We start from the raw sequence: 24,008 nt of genomic DNA, 5'->3' as shown, positions 1-24,008 counted from the left end.
GAGCGATCGAGTTATCGATGCTCGACCCAGCCATGGTAATTTCACATAGAAAATAGAAGGAAACCGGCCAGGACCACATGAATTGCTCGAGCGAGCCCGGGTGCTTGAGTCATCGATGCTCGAGCGAGCTGTGTTTCACTGTATATCATATCGAGATGTAATTTCTCTTTCCATAATCAATTACCAGCTTCATGTAAAAATTTTCGTTTCCAGGTAGGGATGCGTTTAGGCAATAACCTGTCATTCTATGTGCAGCTAAATGCTTAACATTACTTATAGTACATATAGTATCAGAAAACAACTTCAGATGCGCCATATAATTGTTTGTGGACACAGTAACTTCACATTCGGTACGATAAAAGACAAAAAGTGGATATAAAGGCAATGGAAATCGCCCTACGTGACTAGCAAGATATGGTTCAGTGAACTCACAAGTGAGGTACAGATCATTAGATTGATATTTGCAAGACCGGTTCAGTATTCAAACAGTCGCCTTGTTTACTTTCCATAATTTTCTACATAACGAACATGTCATGGTAGGTATATGTCGCCGGTCGCTTTAGGAAGGAAATACGTTTATACAACACCTCAAACACGAGTATTTGTATAGATAAACGATTTTATGCATAAAATTCCTTGTGTTATCGGCGAGTGTTGAATTAAACGAAACACGTTGAGAGAGTACAGCCTTTTTATTGGCAATTATAGGACGAAAGCTGGTAAAGAATGTGTTTATCCGGAAAGATAAAGTATTTCTTGATATGATACAATCGTTTACATACCGCCTCAGCATTATTGCAACAAGTTGTTCATAATTATTTAGATAGTCCCTCCTATTTTCGTCAATCGGATCCTGAAATCTGCTCGCAAGATCCGGTTGGGGTTCAGTTCGTTTATATACTGTGAATAGCTTAACACTTTAGGAATGTCAGTGAACAAGCTATTTATAATATAACGATATTAAAAATAGTGTGTGGTTTTCCAACTGCAGTTTAACTTAGGTAAGCTATTTCATTTTTCAAATGAAATGATATGTTGGTTTGTAAATAACTTAATGTTTATACAGATATTTGTACTGATTTATAACGCGTTTAAAAACCAACATGTTAACATAATTAACGTACGGATTAAAATATGTCCTACTTTCGATTTCGCTTACTCGTCCTACCCGCTGTTATACGCTAGTACGGAGGACTGCTAGTCTGGCTACCGACTAGATACTCTTTTAAGAAAAAAATAAAATAATTTCTCTTATATATTTTGACCGATCTTTCTTGGCTCTAATTATCCAGTGTTGTGAGAAGAAAAGGGACATAATTATACAACATTTGAATAGTCTTTCTGAGTAGGAGTTATCTCCGGTGAACTAAACACGGCTTAGCACATACGTAGTGCGTACATGTGCCTGCAGGCAGAGCGCAGTTGGTAGAGCGCAGTGACATGAAATGGAAGGTTATGAGTGTGATCCTTTTCCGCAACGATTTGATTCAAGGTTCAATATAATATAAGACTTTTACATTTAGGTCTCTAAATAATTTTGATGAAGCTCCTTTTTCACAGCAAACCTGGTCAGTAATCGTGCTAGACAGCTATTGATGCGATTTTGTATGTTGTATCTTTACGGTCGAAATTATAACTTGCATGCGAGTATGCGAGTATATACTTTGAAATACACGTGCTCACGTGTACGCATACACATAGGTGTACGCATACACGGACATGCATGTGTATGTATATAGGTGAAGTTATACGTAGATTGTACATGTTTTTCAGTTAAGTATTGAAATATTAGAGTAAAATATATCTGGTATTTTCACAGCGAAGAATATGAAGTGTAATTCCACTGGTAATTATGAAAAAGGTAAATTTAGTCAAAACATAAAATAGAAAGAAAAGAATTTCTTTAACATGTATAATATCAAAATATCTTTCAATCATTAACACCATATCTAATATTTTTATTCGTAGTTATTCCACTCGTGAAAATATTGCATCTGGTGTTCATTGGTGAAAGATATTTTAATCTTACACTGAATCAAATAATACCCTCTATATAATTGCCCGGTACACTTGTAACGTTACAGTTGTAGGCGTTCATACGTAATAATGCACGTATAATTTTCAGGTGAGAGCAACGGGATCAGTGACATGGTAGTAAGAAAGCCTTGCAGAGAAGGCATGAAACATTTCTGTTGAAAGGTTTTCGTTCCAGTTGTAGATGAGCATGGGTGTGTCGGAGTTTCGCCACCAGTTTGACACGTGGGAAGTTTATCCACGCGTGTACCACTTCCAGAAAAGATACAAAGATATTTATAACAGGTTCTGCAATATAACAGGTAAGTTCTTGACAAAAGATATGGTTGTGCAAATGTTAATTTAGTGCTTTGGATAATGTTTCTTAATGACATAAATTATTTAACATTTTTCGCTTGAACTTCCTACCTTGACCGTAGAGCGATCATTTTTAATTTAAACTTTCTTTCCTTTCTGTGTCTGCTCCGAGTTTATCACCTTAATTTATTCTTGACACTGCTTTAAATTTGTTATGTAGTATTATCGACTGTAAAGAAGTTGGCTATAATTCCGTTTTTAGCTCGACTATACGAAGTAAAAACTAAACTTTGCACCCAACTCTTCGTTGTCCTCGAACAGATTGGTTAAGTTCACACGAACGTTCACTTGCAAAGCACAGGTTCAATAACTAAGTTTTGCTTGGTAAAACAGTTATGCCCATTTTCGACTTAGTAGTGTTTCGTTTAGGGTTGCATGTAAGCTGGTACCTCAGTAATCGTAGTGAAATTGGGGCTTTTCATCACTGTGATTATCGGACATGCAGTCCATAGGTTGCACTTTGCTATGCATTTCTGCTACATCTCTTTTATACAGTATCATGTGTAGTTTTTATTTTCACAGGTAAAGGACCATATTCGTTCATTTTCAAGAAATCAGATTTGTTTGACGACTTAACCAGCTTCAAAAGTATGCTGGAAAATCCACTACAGATATACGTCATTGGCCGAGAAAATCTTGACAAAGATGATTTAGTTGTAACGTCCGAACCACTTCAGCGTGCAAAGGGTGCCGCCTTGTTTCCACAGCAAGAAAGATCAAAGATGATGGTCGAAGACTATGGGATAACACTTGTTGTAGCACACGTGCAGATAAAAGATGTTAAAAAGAATGGAAAGAAGGTATCTAAATGTTGATAAGTGTAAGAGAAAATGCACTTACTGTTTTATTAAACTGTCTTGTGTTTAGGGCACGAAGTCCTTACAGCCGCCATTTCATGTTTTCTGTTATAAGACATGTGAGTTGACATACGGATATATGCTTGTGTAAAATGGACACTTGTATTTTAGTTGATGAAGTAAAAGTCACCCATAGCCTGTATTCGTCAACACTTCAAATCCATTATTTTCCTTTTGCTGTCACATTGTTTAAATATAGTACGGACTGTAATGATACTGCGTAACCTTAGGACACTGGACACATTTTTACACATTTGCAAGGCCTACGTACGTTTGTTACAACACAGAAAATGGCGTCAGACGACTTACAGCTTTTCCCTGAAGTAATGAAAATGAAAGAATACACATACTTAACTTGAAAACGAAAGTCGTATTTGTAGCAGTCTACATAAAGGGTTCATGCGCAGGGTTCACCCTGTCTAAAAGTTTGCGCGTGAACTTCTGTTTACTTCGTGCTGATCGGGAGTCACTTTTAAACCCTTTCCAATAATTTTAAGAATACATGTGGTCGGCTTTTATCTATGAAAAGAAAATGCAGGCGAAAAAAAATCGAACAGGTTTGCCTAACGGAACAAGGGTTTTCGGAGATTCTATATGTAGTACATGGTTATGCCACTTTTGTCAAATACAAAACTCTATCCCTCAACATCATCAAGAAAATTATGAGACACATCAAGTTGACTTTGTCCGTCCGTCTGTTCAAAACAAAAATATATCAAAATATGTGTGCAACCGATAAATTTATTTTATGCTTATCTAAAAATGCCGCGAAACGTTATAAGAAAGTTATTATATTGTTTAATTTGAGATTAAACATGTCTCTGAACATTCCTAAAGTTTTTTTTTTAATTATTTGTTTCATCTTTCAGTTTCTTGTATCATAGGATGATTACAGTATCCCAATGTCCCCCAAACCAGCATCCCTAGTTTTGGTTTCTTTACTATCAAAGCTAAGTTAAGTGAGGGCGGGGAACAAACATCTAGATTTTTCATAAATGGTTGTAAATTATTAAACCTATTTCAGGAAGTTCTGGACACGATACGACACTTTGCGTCCAATCTTTGGAAAACAACACAAATATCTGTGGACTCATTGCTAATTGTATGCCACACAAGTATGACATACAAAGCTGCTGCGTTTGAAGAGTTCCGTCTCGACGTTCAAGAGGAATTGGAGAAGTCCTGTGGACTAAGCCTTAAAGCCGACCACTTCATTTTCGGAGCGAACAGCGAGATGGTCAGTACGAAGATCTCAGAAAAAATAGAAACGCAAATCATTGAGAAATTCTACACGATGAAAGAACATTTGCAAAGCTTCGTTAGAAATAGAAGTAACTTTAAGATGGAGAAAATTGACGTTGTAGAGACAGAACAACTAATAAGTGCAATACAGGGATTTTTGAAAAACGGCTTAGGATTTGTTGATATATTAGAAGACAGTCAAGATATGGGCGAACGATTTGAAGAAGTAGTTCTACGTCATCTTATGTGCATCATAAGATGCGCTGTCCTGGATCCACTGTCATTAAAGTTTAACTTAACACAAGACACATGTAATCAGATTGCTCATGAAGTTAAATTGGAAGATAAAATGAAAAGAAGTGTCTCCAAAAACACTCGATACCACTTGAGTAAGCTACAACAACCCTGCGAAGAAATGCGTAAGGCGATGAAGGAGAACAACAAATGGTATAGGTTTCCAGGAAGAAATTTCATGTTTATCGCATATCCATTGCGGGACGACATTCGACAGAACATTTTACAGTTGGAAGAGGATCTTGGAGTATTGCGACGTACCGTGACTGTGATGAAGAAGATGATCTTTGAAATTAACGGGAACATCAAGCAATCCATTATCGAAGATGAAGTTTTGAAAAAGCCTAAACGGAACAAAGCTTTAACCGATGAATTAAGGAAAAGAATATTGTCGTAAGTTTCCTTTAGTTCTTACAGAAACGCGTATATACGTTTATTTTCTGTAATGTTTTTTATTGTATAATAGATTCTTGACGCATCTCTTCACTGTTTTCGGAAATTATTTTACGTCATTGTACTGAAAATTAGAATAAAAACATATGTTCGGTATTTTGACTGGTGTCCCTGAACTAAGCTTCTCTTTTTAAACAATTTCATTTAAATACGTAAAATTATTCATGAAAAAAATGACCTCCGTCTGTATCTTTTAATAGAATTGATGGCGTTTATGGAACTGGAACAATATATGGCGAGTGGGAAATTCATGTACAAAACGAAAACGCTAAAATATCTGTACAGGAGCTTATGACGCACTTCAAAGTCAGACATCCAGTTCGTGTTAGGAACGTACTTAAGGAGCCAAAGGACCTAGCAGGTGGTCAGGTGGAACATGGTGGAGTATTAGAGAGTGAGTGCCCTGGTGGTACATTTCGATCAGGTACGTTGGGTACATTTGCAGACAGCCATAACGACGACCTTTACGCCTTGACATGCGGTCACGTGGTTTATGCTGATGATGATAGGGATCATAATATTTACATAAGGAACACCTCAAACGAAAGGCAGCTGTTTGCTAAAAGCAATCCATCTTTGACTGTACGCAGTGGTAACCAACAACGCGCGTTAATTGATATTGCAGCAGTAAAAGTAATTGATCCTGTCCGACCGAACTGCACAAAGTTTCTTAAGGATGCCGACGGAATGCTGAAAAGTGCGGTACTAGTGACGGAAAATGTTGTTGGTTTAAATGCGCCATACATTTTTAAACATGGTGCGGCTTCAAATTTAACAGAGGGTCTTGTCTGCTCTGAGGACTATTCAATCGCAGCTGGGTTAGAGGGCTATATAGTCCTTATAGCTTCCCCTCCAGGATGTGCTGATGATGAGACATATGCGAAACCCGGAGACAGTGGCTCCGTGAACTGCATGCCCGATGTCGATAAAAATAAAACCGTTAAGGTTGTGTCGATGCTAAGTGGTGGGGGTTTAGAATTGGCTGAGTTTGATGAGCAGCTGTATTTCTCGTTCCAGCTAAGTGTGGGCCTAGACACTTTAAGAGACAGGGATGGCGGGATAGAATTAAACCTTCCGTCTACACACAGTGATAGACCAATGTTTTGAATTTAATTTGATTAACAAGTTATGAAGCTATGATGCGCTGTCATGCTTAAAAATGGAAACTACGTGTTATAAAAATACGAAAAATGAAAAGAGTGTTGAATAAAGGAGTTTCTAAAACTTGTTAAATTCTTAAACTATAGTAACTAAAACAGTATTTATGATAACGAAACCTTCGGCGTTAGCTACATTTTGACATCTGGTGACGCCTCTGAATAAACAAAACCAGTATGAATTAAAAAATAAGTTTAATTAACTTACAAAAATGGAGCAACACTTATTTATTATATTTTGAAATGACCAGACTGTTGCTGGCTAGTAAGCTGATCTTGCTATTTCTTCGCATACTCGTGATCCACATCAGAAAATACTCACGTGCAATCTTTTAAAAATAGTATTATAACGTAAATTTGACATGAATGTTGAAACTATGCCGGCGAGTGAAGTATTAAGACTAAACATTTATGTAAATATGTCTAAATGGACACTGTTCTCCTAAGATGAATTGAAAGGCGAAAGCTTAGATTTAAAGAAATAAAATCTGGAAAGTAGATCCCTTGGAAGCACCGAGAACAAGGCAAACAGTGAAATTTTCAGACGCGGTTTGACCGAGTCTGTTCAAGAGTAGTAATGGAAAATGCAACACTGCCTACGTCCCCTAGCACCGGCTTAAGCAGTATTCAATCTTGGAATCTAAATGAGTTGAAATCAATGATTCCGAATGACTAGAAAATATAACAACACTGAGATGAATAAAATCTGGAAAGTAGATCCATACATCTTACGGCCGCCACACATCACTTAGCACTCGCTGTTGTAAAGTAAATAAAATCTAGAAAGAAGATCCCTCAGAAGCACCGAGAACAATGCAAACAGAGTAAATTGCAGACTCAGTTTAATTAAGTCTGTTCGTGAGCAGAAATGGAAAATGCAACACTGCCCACGTCCCCTAGCACCTGCTTAAGCAGAATTCAGTCTTCGAATAAAATGTCAGAAACATATGTGAAAAATCCGAATGCAGTTGACAATCTATAAATTAAAGTATTGATAAATTATGAATGTAGCACTGGCGTTTAAAACAGAAGAAAATAACTTTATGTAGATATTAGTTTTGTTGTAGATGCCTCTGATCGAAGAAAGACACTCTCAGGTATAACTTCAATTTCACGGACAGGTTTGCCTTGTGCACCCGGTGTCAAGAACCCGGAGGACAAGCAGGTATATACTGTTCAAAATTTCCGTCCGTCTTTCCGTAAGTCCGTCATTCATGCTAGTTTGTATACTCATCTGCAACAGTTTCCATTCAATTGGAATAAATTGAACTTAGTTTATATCAATGAAATGGAGCTACACATATTTAGGGAATTTCATGTCCAGTTTTACTTTTGAGTTATGCTCCTTCCTTTTAGACCTTACAATATTACAACTACATTCTACAGTTTCTGTCAAATACTTGTCTTGAGTTTTGGTCCCTGTTTGTAAATACACCCGATCCTTGTGTTTTCAACTCCTCCTTTAGTTTAATCCCATTTAAATAAAAGCTGATATACATCACCAATATGAACTGAACATACGCATACGGGACATTTTTAATCTACGTTACACTTACTTTTATACGCATCATCCTATATTTTCCATACAGTTCCAAAGAAACTTGGTAAACAGCGTCAACATCAAGTGGACACAGGCATATTGTAGGAAGTTACAGGTTTTTTTCATGCTTTTGAGTTATGTCTCCTTTTTGAAATCTATTAAACATTTTCAAACCAATGTGCCATATAATTGTACAGTTACTTTATAAAAGAAAAGTGTGAACTCTAATGAGTTATGGGATTATCATGATAATATTTCTGTTTTATTTTCAGCTGACATTAATTTTGGTCAAGATTTTAATTTTGTTTAAGAGTGACAATAAGTAATAATACTTAGACAATTCATCATTCGTCGTTTCGCACTCGGTGACATTTGTACTTACACATCTTCTCATCGGACATGCTCCAAACTTGGGTAGTAGTATCAGTTTTCTGAAAATGGTTCAACTAGGCCTCATTTAGGACCAGCCAGAGCTAGAAATAGAAAAAAATCATTTGAACGACATCTACTCTGGAACCACTTTAGATGTATTTTCACAAAAACTTGGTCTATGGTATCCTTGTAGGGATCTTTCTCAAATTGATTCAAATTATTTTGCTTGGCTTTTTGGGACCGCCTGAACTAAAAATGGAAAGAAAGTTTAGACGAATTCTACTCATGAACCATTTGATGGATCGTCTTCATATTTGGTCTGTAGCATCCTTGTATCGACATCTCAGTTACGATCTTATGTCCAAATTATATTACTTGGACAACTTTAGGGGCTTTGGATCTACACCAAGCTTGTTAAGAAGCATCAATGCATGGACATCTCTCAGTTTGTCCGAGGGATTTATACAAGAAGTGGCGCCACCTTATAAATCACTTGATGGATCTTCTCCAGACGTTGTCTGTATCATCCTTGTGTGGTCCTTTTTCAAGTTGGTCCATATGGTTTCGCTTGCTGCCTTTTAGGGTAGGGCATTTTGTATATAATCGTGGCAGTATATTTGTGTCAATGTTTGATTTTTATATCATGTTCAATAAACGGACACATCGACGCCTCAGAATTAGTAGGGCGTAAGTGGAAAATCATTGTTATGGGCAAAACGAAAAAAACTGTCTATGACAAATACGCCCTTCTAATTCTAAGGGCGTAAGTGGACTTTTCTGGTACAACAATTAAGTGCAGATGCGCCCTTCTATTACTGGGATTCTGAATTTTTTTTTCACTTACGCCATTTTATTATTGGTGAATTTGGTCAGCACAGCAGTTTGTGACATTTTTTTTTACAGAATTATGCCCCTTGGTGTGTAGTTTCAAAAAATGCATGATTCAGAAAAGGGCGTAACTAACACTTACGCCCTTCATATTCTGTGGCGTCGATATATTTATGTCTTTAGATGTTTTTATTTCTGTTCGATTATCGCGTAGAAATAATTATTTCATGTTACGTTTGTTCGATGATAAAAACAAAATGTATTTGATTATCGCACAGACTTTGTTTTTAACTAAATTTACATGTACAATAATCCAAGACATACTTGACACATTACTTTATATATGCGTTCAATAATGGAAGACATATTTGGTACAAACTTCTAGATGTGTGTCCAATAATCGAAGACTTAGTTAATGTATGCTACTTTATGTGTTCGATAATCGAAGACATATTTAGTACAAACTACTACATATGTGTTCAATAATAGAAGACTTATTTAACGCATTCTGCTAAAATCGAAGACAAATTTGAAAGACACCAATAATACATGCGTCCGATAATTTATGTTCGATAATGATAAGTTGGACGCACAATTAGAATTTGTACAAATGTACCAACTACATAGATGGTAGGTAAGTTTTGGGAATATGCAGATTCTACAATAAAGTTTCCATATATATATACTTGAGTATCTTTCTCCACATCTTTTTTCCCCCTGTATTTAATCCGTATTGTGCTTTTCAATTCGGATATATATATATATATATATATATATATATATATATATATATATATATATATATATATATATATATATATATATATATATATATATATATATATATATATATAAGATAGTTCTTTTGGCCTCGAATATGAAATATGTCCCTTCCGGTAGAGTTTTAGTGCTTGGCAATAGTATTGTTTCACTTTAAGAAACGTCTTAGATTTATTTTTCATATTTATACATTTCATGTGACCTGACTGTCAAGATTATGATGTAGTTAATACTTTTTCAGTATGTTTTATGAACATGGGGTTAATATGAGGGCCTTTTATGCATATAAAGTATATGAATGAACACTTGCTAATTTTCATATTCGACGCCGAATAGTCGAGCAAAAAAATAACTCCACTAGTAATGTGTCGTATTCAAGCAAGCAGATAGGCAATCCGAGTATCTGTAGGTAATATGTACAGTACCCGGGTAAAAGATTGCTATTTATCCAAGCTCTCCCATTATATTAGGTTTAAGAAAGTGGTTTATTTACAGATAACATGTAGAATTAAATATGACCTATGAATTTACAGATAGTGTGTATGAAACTTGCTGAAATGACATTTGTCCTCAAAATCGCTGGTTGTAATGAATAGTTATTACTTACAGTTTGCATAAATAAAAGTTATATCTGTGTTCAATCATTTCTGATGGCTTTTTCAGTAAAATCAAATTGAAATTAACAGAAATGACTGAAACTTGCTATTGATCTTTCCTTATAAAGCATAAGTGAAATACCTAAAATAATTCTGTGATTTTAAGATAAATGTACTTTCAGCAGTTTTCATACCCTTGACCTGTATATTTATAGACTGAAATGTTTGTATAGATAATTTATACAGATTACTGTAAATATATACTGCCTTTAGATTATCAACGATTTGTACTTCGTACAGTACCAGGAGCATTTGTGTACGACACAAAGATTTTATCAATGAGAAGGTACAAATCAATAAGAAATGGGCACTATGAAATTGTAAACCTGTCTGTATATGGCCATGTCTATAGTTACATATCCATGTTTCTTCCTTTGAATAAGCCGACCCAAAGGGCAGATCCAGAGAGAGGGTGCATCCCCTAGAAGTTTGCAGGACATACCCTTTTAAAGTCTTAGGATACATCAACCATTCAACTGATACGTAATTTTCGACTCTCTTCTTGCAAAATATGATATCAATAGTTGCTTAAAAAGAGGGACGGGTAAATTAAGGCAGTGGATTTTAAAGCCAAATTGACTTTTTATTACAAATCTAAATCCCTATGATTGTCAAAAATGTATCAGCTTGAATTTTGTATATATTTACGAAAAAAGCCAAGTGTCATGCCCCCAGACCCTGTTAGAAATATCGCACCCTTCTAATAGAAAAAAAGGAAGACTAGACCCAAAATGACAATAAAGGCATGATCAGTATTTTACGTATGCAATTTTACACATTCTCCATTTCAGTATTTTTTATTTTGCACTGGCTGCATGTCTGTTAATAATTATAATAATAATTATACCTGAAGGCAAAGTACAAATCAGTATTCAAAGATATTTAGGAAAGCCATGACATTGCCACGCACTACATTTACATTCAAACTAAACAGAACAATGTTCAAATCAAGTTATGGGTCAACCACCTGAACACTTCTATAGCTGAAGACCACACTACTCCAGCTATGTATTGAACAAAAATTTTAATGTTTCAATGATCTGCTGATTGTGCGAGTGCCAGAGTACATTACTGCTGTATGCATAGATGTGGAAACAGATAAATATGATAAACCAGTGAATGTCATGTCAATCAGATACAATATTTTATTTCAAACAAAAGTGCAAAAGTCAGAAATCTACTTACTTTCGCAAGACATGATCTCCACCATCTTGTCTGAATGATGACGTTACAACGAGTGAAGCATTTTTTTTCTATAGGTGTTAAAACACAAATAACTGATGTGTCAAGCAAGTTATCAGGGTCTTAAATTGTCAAAGTCTGGAAAATAATCGACTGTTTTGAAATAAGCACCTCATTGTTTACACATTGCGGCTATGGTGTTCGCAGATGTTTAGGAGAAAAGGTAATTTTCAGAGCGTACAAATCTCATCGTTTTCAGTTCCGTAGCTGTTGACAAACAACAGTCCCATAAATAACATTTAACACCTTTAACAAGTTTTAAAGACAATTCAATTCGTAGAAAAGAGAAGCTAACGTTACTTTATTCTACTAGTTTTTTTTCCGAAGTACTATAACAGCCGGTAAAATATGTCAGATTGGGCATATTCAGATCAGTAACAATTAAAATAGAATTGTATATGTTTAAAAAGCTATCTTAAAGTTTAAGGATTTATTAAATCATTTTGTAAATATTGGAAAAAATATAAGCATGTGAGCAAGTTTTGTAAAACATATATAAACAGCGGACCTGGCAACATCCGTGTGACACTGAGTCAGCATCGCAGTTGCTTTTAAAGGTCCAATACTAAGGAAAGTGAACATTTTAATTTCTTTTAAAAAGCACAGGAACTATTTCATTTTATTGGAAAATGAAAGTTGGTATGTAGAAATTCGAAATAAATCGCAGTATATGTACAATTATTTTTCTATGAAGTATGAAGAAAGTTAAAAAGACCTGGGGGGTCATTCTGTCGATTCATTGAAATTTCAACATAATATACATTTCTTTGAGTTCCAAAGACCTTCTGTAAATTTTGACCTGCCAATCTTCATTATTTAGTGTCTTGCAGAAGTCTATACACTGGCTATGAAAAAAATTGCCAACTCACTTTCCCTTAGTAATGGACCTTTAAGCAAATGTTTAAAATCTAAGACAGGCTTTTTAAATTCCATGTGCTAGTATCTTCTTAATCTCTTTTCCTTTTTTCAAATGTCACATATTAACTGTTATCTGGTCAAGGAACAGATATCTTGTAAGAGTTGTTATGGTCACTGCAGTTAGATATTGTTACAGTGTTAATTAAAACTTTATGACACCCTTCTCAAATGTAAAAATTTACTGTATCGTTTCCCCTATTTTCTCTACTATCGTCAAACCTCTTGTATTAACAAGACTAGTCTCGGTAAGGGACATATAATATGTTTGGTTATTGGACAGGTACCCAATGTCAATCAATCTCACCTTTGTGAGAAATTGTAATAGTGTTCATTCAAAGCATTCTAAGCTAAGCCTTAAAGTATTATACAAATTCTGATGCCATGTCGAGAAACACGACGAATGGAAAACATTATTTAATTTCAGATAATGCCAGAACGGTCGATTAGCCCTAAAATCATAAAACGTCACTTAATGATTTGTAGGAACCAGACATTATCTGGTCTTGGGTTAAGTACTCAAGTACTAAATATCTCTGCAGTCGTATTTCGTTTTCGTAATAGTGTTTGTTAAAGATTTTTGACACGATTCTCACTTTCTTAGTATCATCAAACACAATCTTATATCATAGTCTTCCGTCCTCACAAAATTAAATATAAATTTTAACATTTCTCAAACTAACTTATATACCCTATATTATTTCTTATACTTATTAGCCCTCATTCCCGACCCCGCCCCCATCCCCCTAGAACAAAAGGATATACATGTGTTAACCCCTCCCCCGCAATATTTTTAACATTTCGCATACTAATAGATATAGATTCTTACTAACCCGCACCATTCTTTGTGATTTGAACAATTATATTTCAAAGGCAATTTTACTTTCTGTTTATTGGCAATTTTAAATTCGTTTATTCCTGAATTTTTTTTAAAAAACAAATTTGTATGTGTTGAAAAAGAAAAAAGAAACAATATTTCTATTTTCTAAACATGGTTCGGAATACCCATGTACGCTGTACAAAGAAGTGAAAATTAACAACCATGAAATATGATTTTTATTCTTTTGTTGTTATAAATGTTTACTCTTCATTTGTAGGTAATGCATGTCGTTTTCGTAAAATAACATTGAAGATATTCAGTAGATTAGCTTCTGTCGTCTATTTCCCTTTGTCTGGCAACATCTGGAAAGTTCGACCTTTTCATTTTTATCTTTCCAAAACAATTTTGCTTTTTCTTGTATAACCATCATACTCTGAATTTATATGCCACCCAATTAATTTAGAAAATATACATATATTATAATACCAAACTTTTCCCTGCCACCTAATGATTCATCTATAGAATAGTTATAATTTTTAGTATCTTGTGCTAGTATCTGCGATCAATGTGTATAAAAATTATCTTTCTTGTATTATTCAAAGTAATTGCATCAAGGAATGAATTCATATCACGCAGTGCTTCCACTTTATCTATTTTAATATCTGACTGAACAAAGCTTGAATTAAACATTTGTCCTTCGTACCACATGGGCTCGAAATCTGGCTCAGGATTATAGAAAACTATCCTGTAAGTTAACCATCAACGTGGCTTACGAAAGGTCGGTGGATTTACTTAAATGTTTCTTCCTCTTTTTTCTCATGCCTTACACTAAACAGTTATCTTATAATATGCCCCGAGGCACTGTACATCAATAAATCATCAATGGGCACCAACCAGTCGCTCGGGATTCGAAATATGTTATAACAGGAAAAACATGCGTTATCTGTACAATATTAATAGATTCGATAAAGCACTTCTGGTGTGACAATACATACTAAAGCTATAATCGTTTACATTGCTCCGATTAGATAGCTCACGGTGGCATTTTTTCCCAAGACGGTATATTTATGTTAAGGAATACAACGATATAAATGAATGTTTGCAAAAAAAAATATATATATACATGTATTTGACTGTTTGTCGAATTTGTACCCTGAAATTATCTAAAGCATTGCAGTTCTCGATAAATTCAGTTTATAAAACCTTTCTATGCCGTAACATACCATATTTGTAACATTGTGTCACTAACAGAATAAATTATACAATGTACTACTGTAGTAACATTTTGAAAGTTAGTTCTCACACGCAGAGAGTTCTAGCTCAACCCCACCAGACTCTTGCAATCGTTTTATCCCATTATGCAACAGGAATGACAAACAGAATTCATTTTCTTGGTCTTCTAATAAAAATCCACCACAGTTTATCATTGAAACTGCCTTGATAGTGCTATGATTTGATATATCAGTCATGCAATTAATAGCGCCACTGTCACCATCTTGCGCGTACGCACCTGCCTCTGCTAATTGGAGACTGTCTATAAGGACAACTAGTTCTCTTGCATCCGCACCAAACAAGCTGTAGTCGGTCGAGCACACGATACCTTTCGTCAGATTTGAAGTTGCTCCGTACTTGTAAATGAATAATGAAACAATTGTCTCCGGATTTCCTTCAAACACTTCGGCTCTTTTTTCGTTTCCGTGTTCATCCTTCAGGTAAAGAGCGCATTGTGGCCGATATTCTTCTATGATTTCTATGGCTGCGATGTCAATAAAGGCGGTATAGTTCGTTTCAGGGAAAACCGTCATTCTTGGAAGACTTTTTCCGATCAAGATCATCTCTTCTGTTTCGCTTAGGATAAAGACGTCGTGTGCATTACCGTTTCCATGGACAACATGAGCGCAAGTTAGCCCGTACAACTGTTTTTTGTTACTACGGCTACGAACAAAGCCACCCAAAGTACCATTTCGGTAATTATCATTTTTATGAGCGTTTGGACTCTTTATACCGCGTCCTGACGCGAAAGCTAAGAGATTTCGCGGCTCTTGTAATACGCTGATAATACGGTACGGTTGGAGGAACTTGAAACAATTCATTACTTCCGAAACTTTATTCTGTACGTCTGTTTTCTTCTCTTTTTCCATTTTCCGCAGGTGTATTTCAACTTGCCCATAGATTGTTCCCATACCATACACACCATCTAACCTGATAGAAAGAGAAATCAATTAATCTAGTAAAGCAATTCGTGTATCTGTACCGGGGAATAATAAAAGCTGAAATACTGCAAATGGCATCTAACGGTAAATTAACTACATTTTATCAGTATTTTGTCGTCTACAGTAGAAGAGTTATACTGCCTTTATCGCAGAGTTCGCAAAAATATTCGCAGAAAGAAATTAACATCAGTGTTTTAAAAGAAGTTGTATATGCTTAACATATTTTTCAATAGATTTGAAAATTTAATTTTGTAATTACATGTTTATCAGCTCTGATAAATGCTTATGCTGGAACTATAACACTTACGTCATGATTTCTCTCCTAAGATTGTCCGGGATTTTTGTACTTGTCTGGATGGCTCCCGTACTCCCGATAGACTGACTGAAGTATCCGCGGATTTCGAACAACATCTTCCTCATAGAGGATGCAATACGTCTCACAGAAATAAGTTTCTGTTCCAGTTCATCAAAACCCTTTTTGATGTCATCACGCAACGGGTATGCAATAAATACGAAACTTCTGCCTGGAAAGTAGTGCGACTTGTTACCTGATTTTGTTGCTTTAACCATTTCGTCACAAGGCTTTTCGAGCTTTGACAGGTGGTAGCGCGTGTTTTTCGAAACGTATCTGATTAAGTCGTCTTCGAAGTTGGATGCATGAGCAATGCGATTGCATGTGTCCTGGGGCAAGCTGTGTTTAGCAGACAATGGTGCCATTATGGCGCATCGGATAACACGAACGGCACTGCGGAGCACTGTTTCTATGAAAGGTTCGTCTTTCCTGGTCTCTAGTATATCTACAAATCCTAATCCATTCTTCAGAAATCCCTGTATTGAGGTGATTAATTGCTCTGACTCTAGTACATTGATCGCGTCTGATACAAAACATCTGTCACCGATGAAATCCTGTAACTGTGTGCTCATGTTGACAAAGCCGTGGATGATTTTTCTTTCTAGAATTTCGGAAATCATGCCGCCGAGTGCTGTTTCATCTAGGTCCATGGTGATATCTCCAGCTTCTAATTTCATACCAAATGACTTCTCCGCTGTAGAAATTAAACTAGAACGAAACTGGTCAGTTTCTGATACATTTCTGTCGTGGATCATTCTCGTTTGGCAAACAATTAGCGGAGGAGCAATTATACATGACCTCAATTTCTCTTCCATGGATTTGAAATACTCTAATGTATCTAAAACTTCCTGAAATACAAGGAGATGTATATAACGATATCTTACCGAAAAATGGACATCATAAACTGAGGTAATCTTGTTATGAAAATGCTGTGTTTTGCAAAATTATCAAAATTTCGTATCAGAGCGACCATATATTAGTTTATACTGAACCGCTTTAAAAGCTATAGCTTAAGGGTAGATTTCCCAGAAGCACAGAACATTCTAAACGCAACCATAGACCCATGCATCGCATAGTAGGTCCGCAAGAAAAAGAAACGGCAATGGAAATTATATCAGACTGGTTGTTTCAAAAACATATAATAGATAGGTAAAAGGGCGGCCTAACATTATAACTCATTTTTTTAACTTCACTCTTAGTGTTTATTATTATGCATTGTATAGATCTGATAAAATGATAATAATTTTCATGCCTTTTCACTTTTTTAAGATCAAAACAGTTTATACGCATATGTGTAAAATAATTAACTCCCCTTCTTTATCAGCCAAATCATAAATACTATGCCATGTTGTTTAGTTGTATTCAAATCAGCGTTTTATGAATGCGATATTGAAGCGTCGTACAATCACCCCTAGCTTGCTTTAAGATGCAAGAAAATCAAAAACATGTTTCAAGAAAATATTTCAGAAAAGAGATTTTTCTCCCTTTTTGTCCCAATTTATGGAATTTATTGTTTACTTCGTTTTGAAGCACGAATGGTTTTAATTTGTTATCAAAATATCACTAATCTCGAGTAGTTTTCCACTTTTTGTATTTTGTTATCTTAGAACTAAATCAAATGATTCTAGCTTACCTTCAACCCTTCGCTATCAAAATGATTTATCACTGCATAACAGATGACAAGCGTTGTGGTTTGATCTTCAGGCCCTGATTTTGAGCCATCCAGCAATGGAGAATAGGTCGGACCTTTTGCACGTTGAGGTGAAGAAATGAAACATTTTATTTGAAGATCGTTCCGTCCTATAACGATAACTCTGAGGGTATTTCCCAACTGACAATACAATTTCTCCAACGGTTCCCTCAGTTTTGAATCTTTAAAAATTGTCGAATGGGGACCTTCCGCTGAAAAAACAACAAACAATGTCTAAATGATTATAACCGCAAGAAATATTGATCACACTTTAATTAAGGTAGTTCTGCACTTTTGTATCGCTTTTTTCTACAATGTAGAATTTGACTAAACTCTGATTTTTCAAAACTTCAGAATATACCTAGAAAATCCAGCAAATAAAAATGATAGGGTCGTGTGCTTGATTTTTTGCTAGCCTGATTTAAAAAATATGGACCTCATGCAATATTTCATAATGGGAATCAATGGGAAAATCATAAATTTCATAACATTTTCGCAAATAGAAATTTTTCTACAATGTAGATTTTGCTGAAACTTCTCACAGATATGAATAAAGACATGACCTATAATTTGATGAAATAAAATGTATAGGTCCATGTGCTTATTTTTAAAATATTTGACCATCATTAAAGTTAACCGGACATTTCACGCTAATTTTAAGACACTATTTTGAATTATTTAACGTATCATATATTTTAATACCATATTTTGACTTTAGAAATAAAGCAACAGTGCCATTGTAATAAATTTACTCACAGGTTGCGATTTATTCATAAAATGATTTTCATTTCCGTACGCCGAATCCAGGTTTTATTCTAGGTTTTCCGGATAAATGACGTTACGCTATCACTTCCGGTTTATCAAACGTGCAGAACTACCTTAAGAAAACTACTTCTTGTGAGAAACAAATGCATCTAGATATAATCCAGCGCACGTGAGTGGCCATTGAATAGACCTATACGTCCTCACAGATTTTCGAAGTAATGGGAAGTGTAAATTGAAAGTGGTTTTTATTTTTATTCTAAAACAGCCAAACATAAACTATGGAACTTACTTGCTATTTTCTTATATCTTGTATAAACGTCATTGAATCGTGTCTGAAAGTGATGTGCCCGTGGATATACCTCCCACGTGCTCAGCACGTGTGAAAAGTCCGATAAATGTGTAGTCATCTGAAAAAATATATAACTAAAATGACTTTTTACTTGAAAATAGAATACCAGTAACTGTTTCAGTTTTGATACTGAGCATTTTCGCCTGAAGGGAGACAACCCACTGAAAAGATGCATTTTAGTACATAGCTACAGAAATAAAAGATTTAATTAGTACAATGTGGAGAAACCGCTTTCCCTGCACAAACAAAACAACAACTGTAGTATGAACTGTCTGTCCCCGAGACAGGTAGAATACTTAGTTTTTATATCTAACTTAAAAAATAATTAAATGACTCGCTCTGTAAGTACATAGTTGCTTTGAAAGCTGTATGAATTGATATCGCACGAATATGATGTCACAGAAATTAATGGCTTATCACAAAAATGCAGATCCCTTCATGCAAAAGGTAGCCGAACAGAGTTGTTAACTGTATGCATGTTTATGGTGTCCTGTTGGGGCCATCGCGGCATAGAGTCATTACATTAAGTAAGTCGAAACAACGATTGTGAAAAGCAAAACTACGATAGAAAAATGTCAAAACAACCAAACGATAATGGTTTCGAATTTTCACCACAGTGGTTTCAACTTTTCACCATCGTTGTTTTGACTTTTCACCATTATTGTTTTTTCGACTTTTCATTATAGCTGTTTCGTTTTCCGACTGTACATATTTTAATCAACAACAGTGATGAAAAGCCGTAATTATTTCTTCATTATTAGAACCGACTGTATAAACTCAGTTTTGCCCTGTATGTATTATTGTCACTACTGGCATAAAATCACTTTCCTACCTATCAAATTAAATCGGTTTGGGTCAAAATACAGCAAAGCATTGTTTTAGGTTCAATACAATATAATTATATCTTTATGCAAGATATCTGAATACGTATCAATAAATGTTTACGACTGTTTAAATCACAAGTTTTAAATCACAAAGACAGGCAATCTTTTCAAATTGTATGGCGATCAATAAAGCGTTTGATCAATAAAGTTTAGCAAAATCGATCATTTACTATTATATGCACAAACGTTTTGGCAGAAGAGAAGAGAAGAGGAAAAAACAACTAACATCACGATTTTTATTAGTCTTTTTTAAACTACTGATAATACTCGACACACTGATAGTTCAGATACATATTACATATAGTTTTGAAATTCCGGAACCTGGTGCGTTTGCGGTTTTGGAAGTGCTAAAAGAGAATGTCGATTTTAGTAATTTCATAGCACTGAAATAGCTCGATGAAAAAGATGCTAATGTTATTCTTAATTCTAAAATGTCAGACTGATTACAAACCTGAAATTCGTATAAGTTGGCATAAAGAAAATGAATTCTACCGACTTATGAAGTAGTATGCTTTTATTTTGTTGCGCCTGAACACTAATTCTATATGGAGCCCGCCCGCTTAGCTCAGTAGGTAGAGCTACTGGGGTCGCGGGGTCGTGAGTTCGATCCTCGGGCGGGGCGTATGTTCTCTGTGACTATTTGATAAACGACATTGTGTCTGAAATCATTAGTCCTCCACCTCCGATTCATGTGGGGAAGTTGGCAGTTACTTGCGGAGAACAGGTTTGTACTGGTACAGAATCCAGGAGCACTGGTTAGGGTAACTGCCGCCGTTATATGACTGAAATACTGTTGAAAAACGGCGTTCAACCCAAAACAAACAAACAAATAATTCCATGTGGCCGAATTAATGCCCCTTTCCACGCTGTTTGATAGACTCATCAACCAGGATATTTAATAGCTGAAGCAAAATACCACATTAACAAATAACACATTATATACATTCCTTCCTGTCTGCATTGAAAACAGATAAAGATTACCCTCAAAGTAAAGCGCAAACAAGGTACATACATTTCAATCACACTATCCATCTCTCTGCATCAGTACCATAAGGTATGGTGGCTGATTTAGGACATGTCGCGTTGGCGTGCGCGCGGTTTATGTAGCACATTTTATTTTGATGTCCTGGCGCGAGAGTTTTTAAGTTTGTGTGTCATTTTGGCGCGTTGTTAGTTTCGTTTGTGCGCCAAAACCACCGTGACAAAACAGTCAAAATTCGTAATGGCCCGTTGACGCGGGCGCTAAGACGACCGTGACAACGATATGTGCTCAAGAAAGCCGCACACACGCCAACGCGAAATATCGAAATGTCCTAAATCAACCACCATAATAAGATGCACTACCTGCACAGGTTAAATACTACTTATCAATATGGATTTTATTTAAGATTATTCCCGAACTTTTCATTAGGTTATAAAACCACCACCACTGTGGATTCGACACCTCGCATATCCTTAGGACAGCGGGCACATTTTTATGCAATCTCGCCAGGCATATGCATGTGTTTGACAACACAGAAAATGACGTCACTCTACCTTCAGCTATTTCCAGAAGTAAAGAAAATGAAGGTAGACATGCCAAATTTGGAAACGAAAGTCGTATTTGGATTCGCCGAGAGTCAGGGGTCACGCCGTCAAAATGTATGCGCGTGGACTTCCTCTATTTTTCCTTTTTTTTTTTTTTTTTGCTAATGAGGAGTCAATTTTCAGCTTTTTCTAACGATCTGATATTACCTGAGCTTTAGCGCCACGACATGTCAGCTTTTCATCTACGGAAACATATTTGAGCTCGAGATAAACACAAATCCCACAGGGGTCCGTAGCGGAGCAAGTGTACATAGAGATTTTTGGAACTTGGTCAAATCGCTCAAAAGGTCCTTTTTGATGTTGTCTTAATGTGTCAGTATATGCCTCGGATGTAAGATATTTCCGTATATGAGACCTGCAGACCCAGACATTTCAGAAATATTTCCAAAATGGATTTCGTTTAATAAATGTTGATTCTACGGAAGCGTGAAAGGGTCAGACGCTAATACGTTTTATTACGTTACCACCGCGGAAAGGATATAGGGCGTAGAAGGCTAAAGCAATGTCGGTTGTTATATCTATAATCTAGTAGCCTTACTAATTTAGCTTATCGGAATTACTTATTTTATGACCTGTCATCCCTCTGGAAGGGACAGTAACAGTCAAAAGTTATCAAGCTGTCCCGAAATGTCCAATTATTTGGACTATTCTATCTAGGTACCCGTCCATGCTGGAAATAATGCCCGCAAGGTAGAGGTCATATTACCTAAAATTTTCAGTGAAACCACTCTTTCGGCCTACTTACACGAACAAAGTAATAAATCGTGTTTGCATAAAAATTTAATCTGATATGTAAAGTTTAAAGATTGTTGATCCTTAACATAATCATATAAATTATACTATCTGATGCGAATACTTGTTGAAAGGGTGTACGTTTATAACGGAAACATAATAAAACACTCACCACATCTGCATTATTCCAATAATGTGCCCAAAATAGAAGGGTAGATGGGAAAACCAATACTATTTTTATCTAGTTCGCACTATTTATAGCGCATTCTTTTTATTTATAACCTATATTTAAATGCAAGGGCGGATCCTAGGAGCCTTAAACTGGTTACTCTGTATTGAAATCAGTCTTTTTAAATGAAGACCGGAAAACAAATTTAAAGCTTCATATGCCATAATTCTAGAGTTTTCGGCCAATGTAACGCTCTTTGATTTCGTATATGCAATAAACACATTTAACGGTTATATTGAAAAGTAATTTACATAATACAGCTTCGACCGAGTGGTAATACAATCCATTTACTTGTTCGTCATTAGTTCGACTTTCAGACCAGAACTGTTTTTATTTTAACTGTATTTGATTTCCTATTTTTCAGCTGCTAGGAAAACAACTCATGGCAGTTAATTTAGTTCAAACTTTTTAACAAACACTCTGGCTTATACAGACAGAGACATTACGGGAGGCAATCAAAACAATGACTCTAAAAATATTTTACTATGTATAAGAAAAATATATGAGAAAACCATTCTCAAAATAGGATGAAAAAAAAAAATAGAGAAAATAAGATATTTTGTGTGGCAGTCACATTTCAAACAGGCCTTGTAATACACTTCGCCGTTGTGTGATTTATTATGAAATGCTTTTGAATTTTGAAGTTATCTGGTGATATCTTAAATCACAAGAGGTTAGATTTATACACTTTATGGCAATCCTGTACGTCATTTTACGTATCAATTCAGAGTCATAAAGTTCTGTACTGATACTGTCGAATTGTACAAATAAATACAAAATAATGAATGAGAAACTAAAGCAAGAAAAGAAAACAAACTTACAAAAGTAATTATTTGTGATGAAAATATATAAGAAAAAAAAGAACGAAAGAAGCAGGATTTGAACGATTAAATGACAGCTTTCCTTCCACCCATCCCTACGCTGATTTCGAAACTTCGTCTATATTTTGTTTTAGCCTAACTAGAATGGTGCTTGCTAATGATAAGATAAAAACGCAATAATACTGTCTGGTACTTATAGTCTATCAGTTGTGTGAAGCTGGCTTTGAGATTTACAATCGTAGACGACGTTCAATTTTCAAAATTGTTCAGGTTGTACATCGATATTCAATGTAGAACAGGGTCTGCAATCATACATCAACATTCGAAATTGTTAAAATCGTAGATCAACATTCAATATAGACCCAGGTCTACAGTAATAATTCAACATTCAATTTCATTCTGACCGTAGATCAATATGCAGTGTTAGACCGGGCCTACCATCGTAGATCAATATTCAACACTGTCTAGGTCTTAGATCTATGGTGGACAATTTATGTCATTTCGTTATTCCATTCTGTCGTAGCAGCACAACGACAAACGTCGTTATGGCGCCTCGCCGGGAGGTCGCCCCGCAGAATGTCCCCATAGCGTCGCCCTACCTGAACGTCGTTGTGGCACCCCGACAAACGTCGATATAAAACATCGCCCGGCCAGATGGCACAAAACAGCCACAATAGAGATCCAAATAAAATGTAGACCTGATTAGTACTCGTAGATCAACATTCAAAATTATTAAAACCATAGATCATCATTCAATGTAGGCCAAGATCTGCAGTCAGAGGTCAACATAGAAAATGTCTAGGCCTCAGATCAACATACAGAAGTCCTAGATGAACGTG

The 24,008-nt window shown here is 35.6% G+C and overlaps 2 protein-coding genes across 3 annotated transcripts; one reads left to right on the top strand and one right to left on the bottom strand.

The window, feature by feature from the left end:
- The first annotated feature begins 924 nt into the window (after positions 1 to 924).
- Positions 925 to 7,444, top strand: LOC128557575 (uncharacterized). Its single transcript, XM_053545067.1, has 5 exons — positions 925 to 1,001; positions 2,126 to 2,336; positions 2,914 to 3,191; positions 4,273 to 5,177; positions 5,438 to 7,444. Exons 2-5 carry the CDS (start codon positions 2,219 to 2,221, stop codon positions 6,342 to 6,344), a joined length of 2,208 nt encoding a protein of 735 aa, XP_053401042.1. The 5' UTR covers positions 925 to 1,001; positions 2,126 to 2,218; the 3' UTR covers positions 6,345 to 7,444.
- Positions 7,445 to 13,770: 6,326 nt separating this feature from the next.
- Positions 13,771 to 22,399, bottom strand: LOC128557574 (uncharacterized). Of its 2 annotated transcripts, none has more exons than XM_053545065.1 (5): positions 22,292 to 22,399; positions 18,857 to 18,974; positions 17,746 to 18,014; positions 16,068 to 16,960; positions 13,771 to 15,749 (listed from the first exon to the last, which is right to left on the bottom strand). In XM_053545065.1, exons 2-5 carry the CDS (start codon positions 18,972 to 18,974, stop codon positions 14,840 to 14,842), a joined length of 2,190 nt encoding a protein of 729 aa, XP_053401040.1. In that variant the 5' UTR covers positions 22,292 to 22,399; the 3' UTR covers positions 13,771 to 14,839. The 2 variants fall into 2 exon arrangements, with proteins under 2 accessions (XP_053401040.1, XP_053401041.1); XM_053545066.1 differs by lacking the exon at positions 22,292 to 22,399 and adding an exon at positions 20,252 to 20,332.
- Between the last annotated feature and the right edge of the window lie 1,609 nt (positions 22,400 to 24,008).

This window comes from Mercenaria mercenaria, chromosome 6, assembly GCF_021730395.1.
Source record: "Mercenaria mercenaria strain notata chromosome 6, MADL_Memer_1, whole genome shotgun sequence".
Classification (NCBI taxonomy): domain Eukaryota; kingdom Metazoa; phylum Mollusca; class Bivalvia; order Venerida; family Veneridae; genus Mercenaria; species Mercenaria mercenaria.
The sequence above is the reverse complement of the archived record's forward strand: the minus strand, read 5'-3'. Positions and strand labels throughout refer to the sequence as shown.

What these genes read in the sequence shown, in the direction of transcription:
- LOC128557574 (XM_053545065.1), bottom strand. Translation starts at nt 18,974, where the DNA reads ATGACTACACATTTATCGGACTTTTCACACGTGCTGAGCACGTGGGAG. An exon ending in AAGATATAAGAAAATAGCAA is followed by an intron (nt 18,015 to 18,856) that starts GTAAGTTCCATA and finishes TTGTTTTTTCAG; the next exon opens with CGGAAGGTCCCCATTCGACA. An exon ending in CTTAGGAGAGAAATCATGAC is followed by an intron (nt 15,750 to 16,067) that starts GTAAGTGTTATA and finishes TCTTTCTATCAG; the next exon opens with GTTAGATGGTGTGTATGGTA.
- LOC128557575 (XM_053545067.1), top strand. Translation starts at nt 2,219, where the DNA reads ATGAGCATGGGTGTGTCGGAGTTTCGCCACCAGTTTGACACGTGGGAA. An exon ending in CAGGTTCTGCAATATAACAG is followed by an intron (nt 2,337 to 2,913) that starts GTAAGTTCTTGA and finishes TTATTTTCACAG; the next exon opens with GTAAAGGACCATATTCGTTC. An exon ending in TTAAGGAAAAGAATATTGTC is followed by an intron (nt 5,178 to 5,437) that starts GTAAGTTTCCTT and finishes ATCTTTTAATAG; the next exon opens with AATTGATGGCGTTTATGGAA.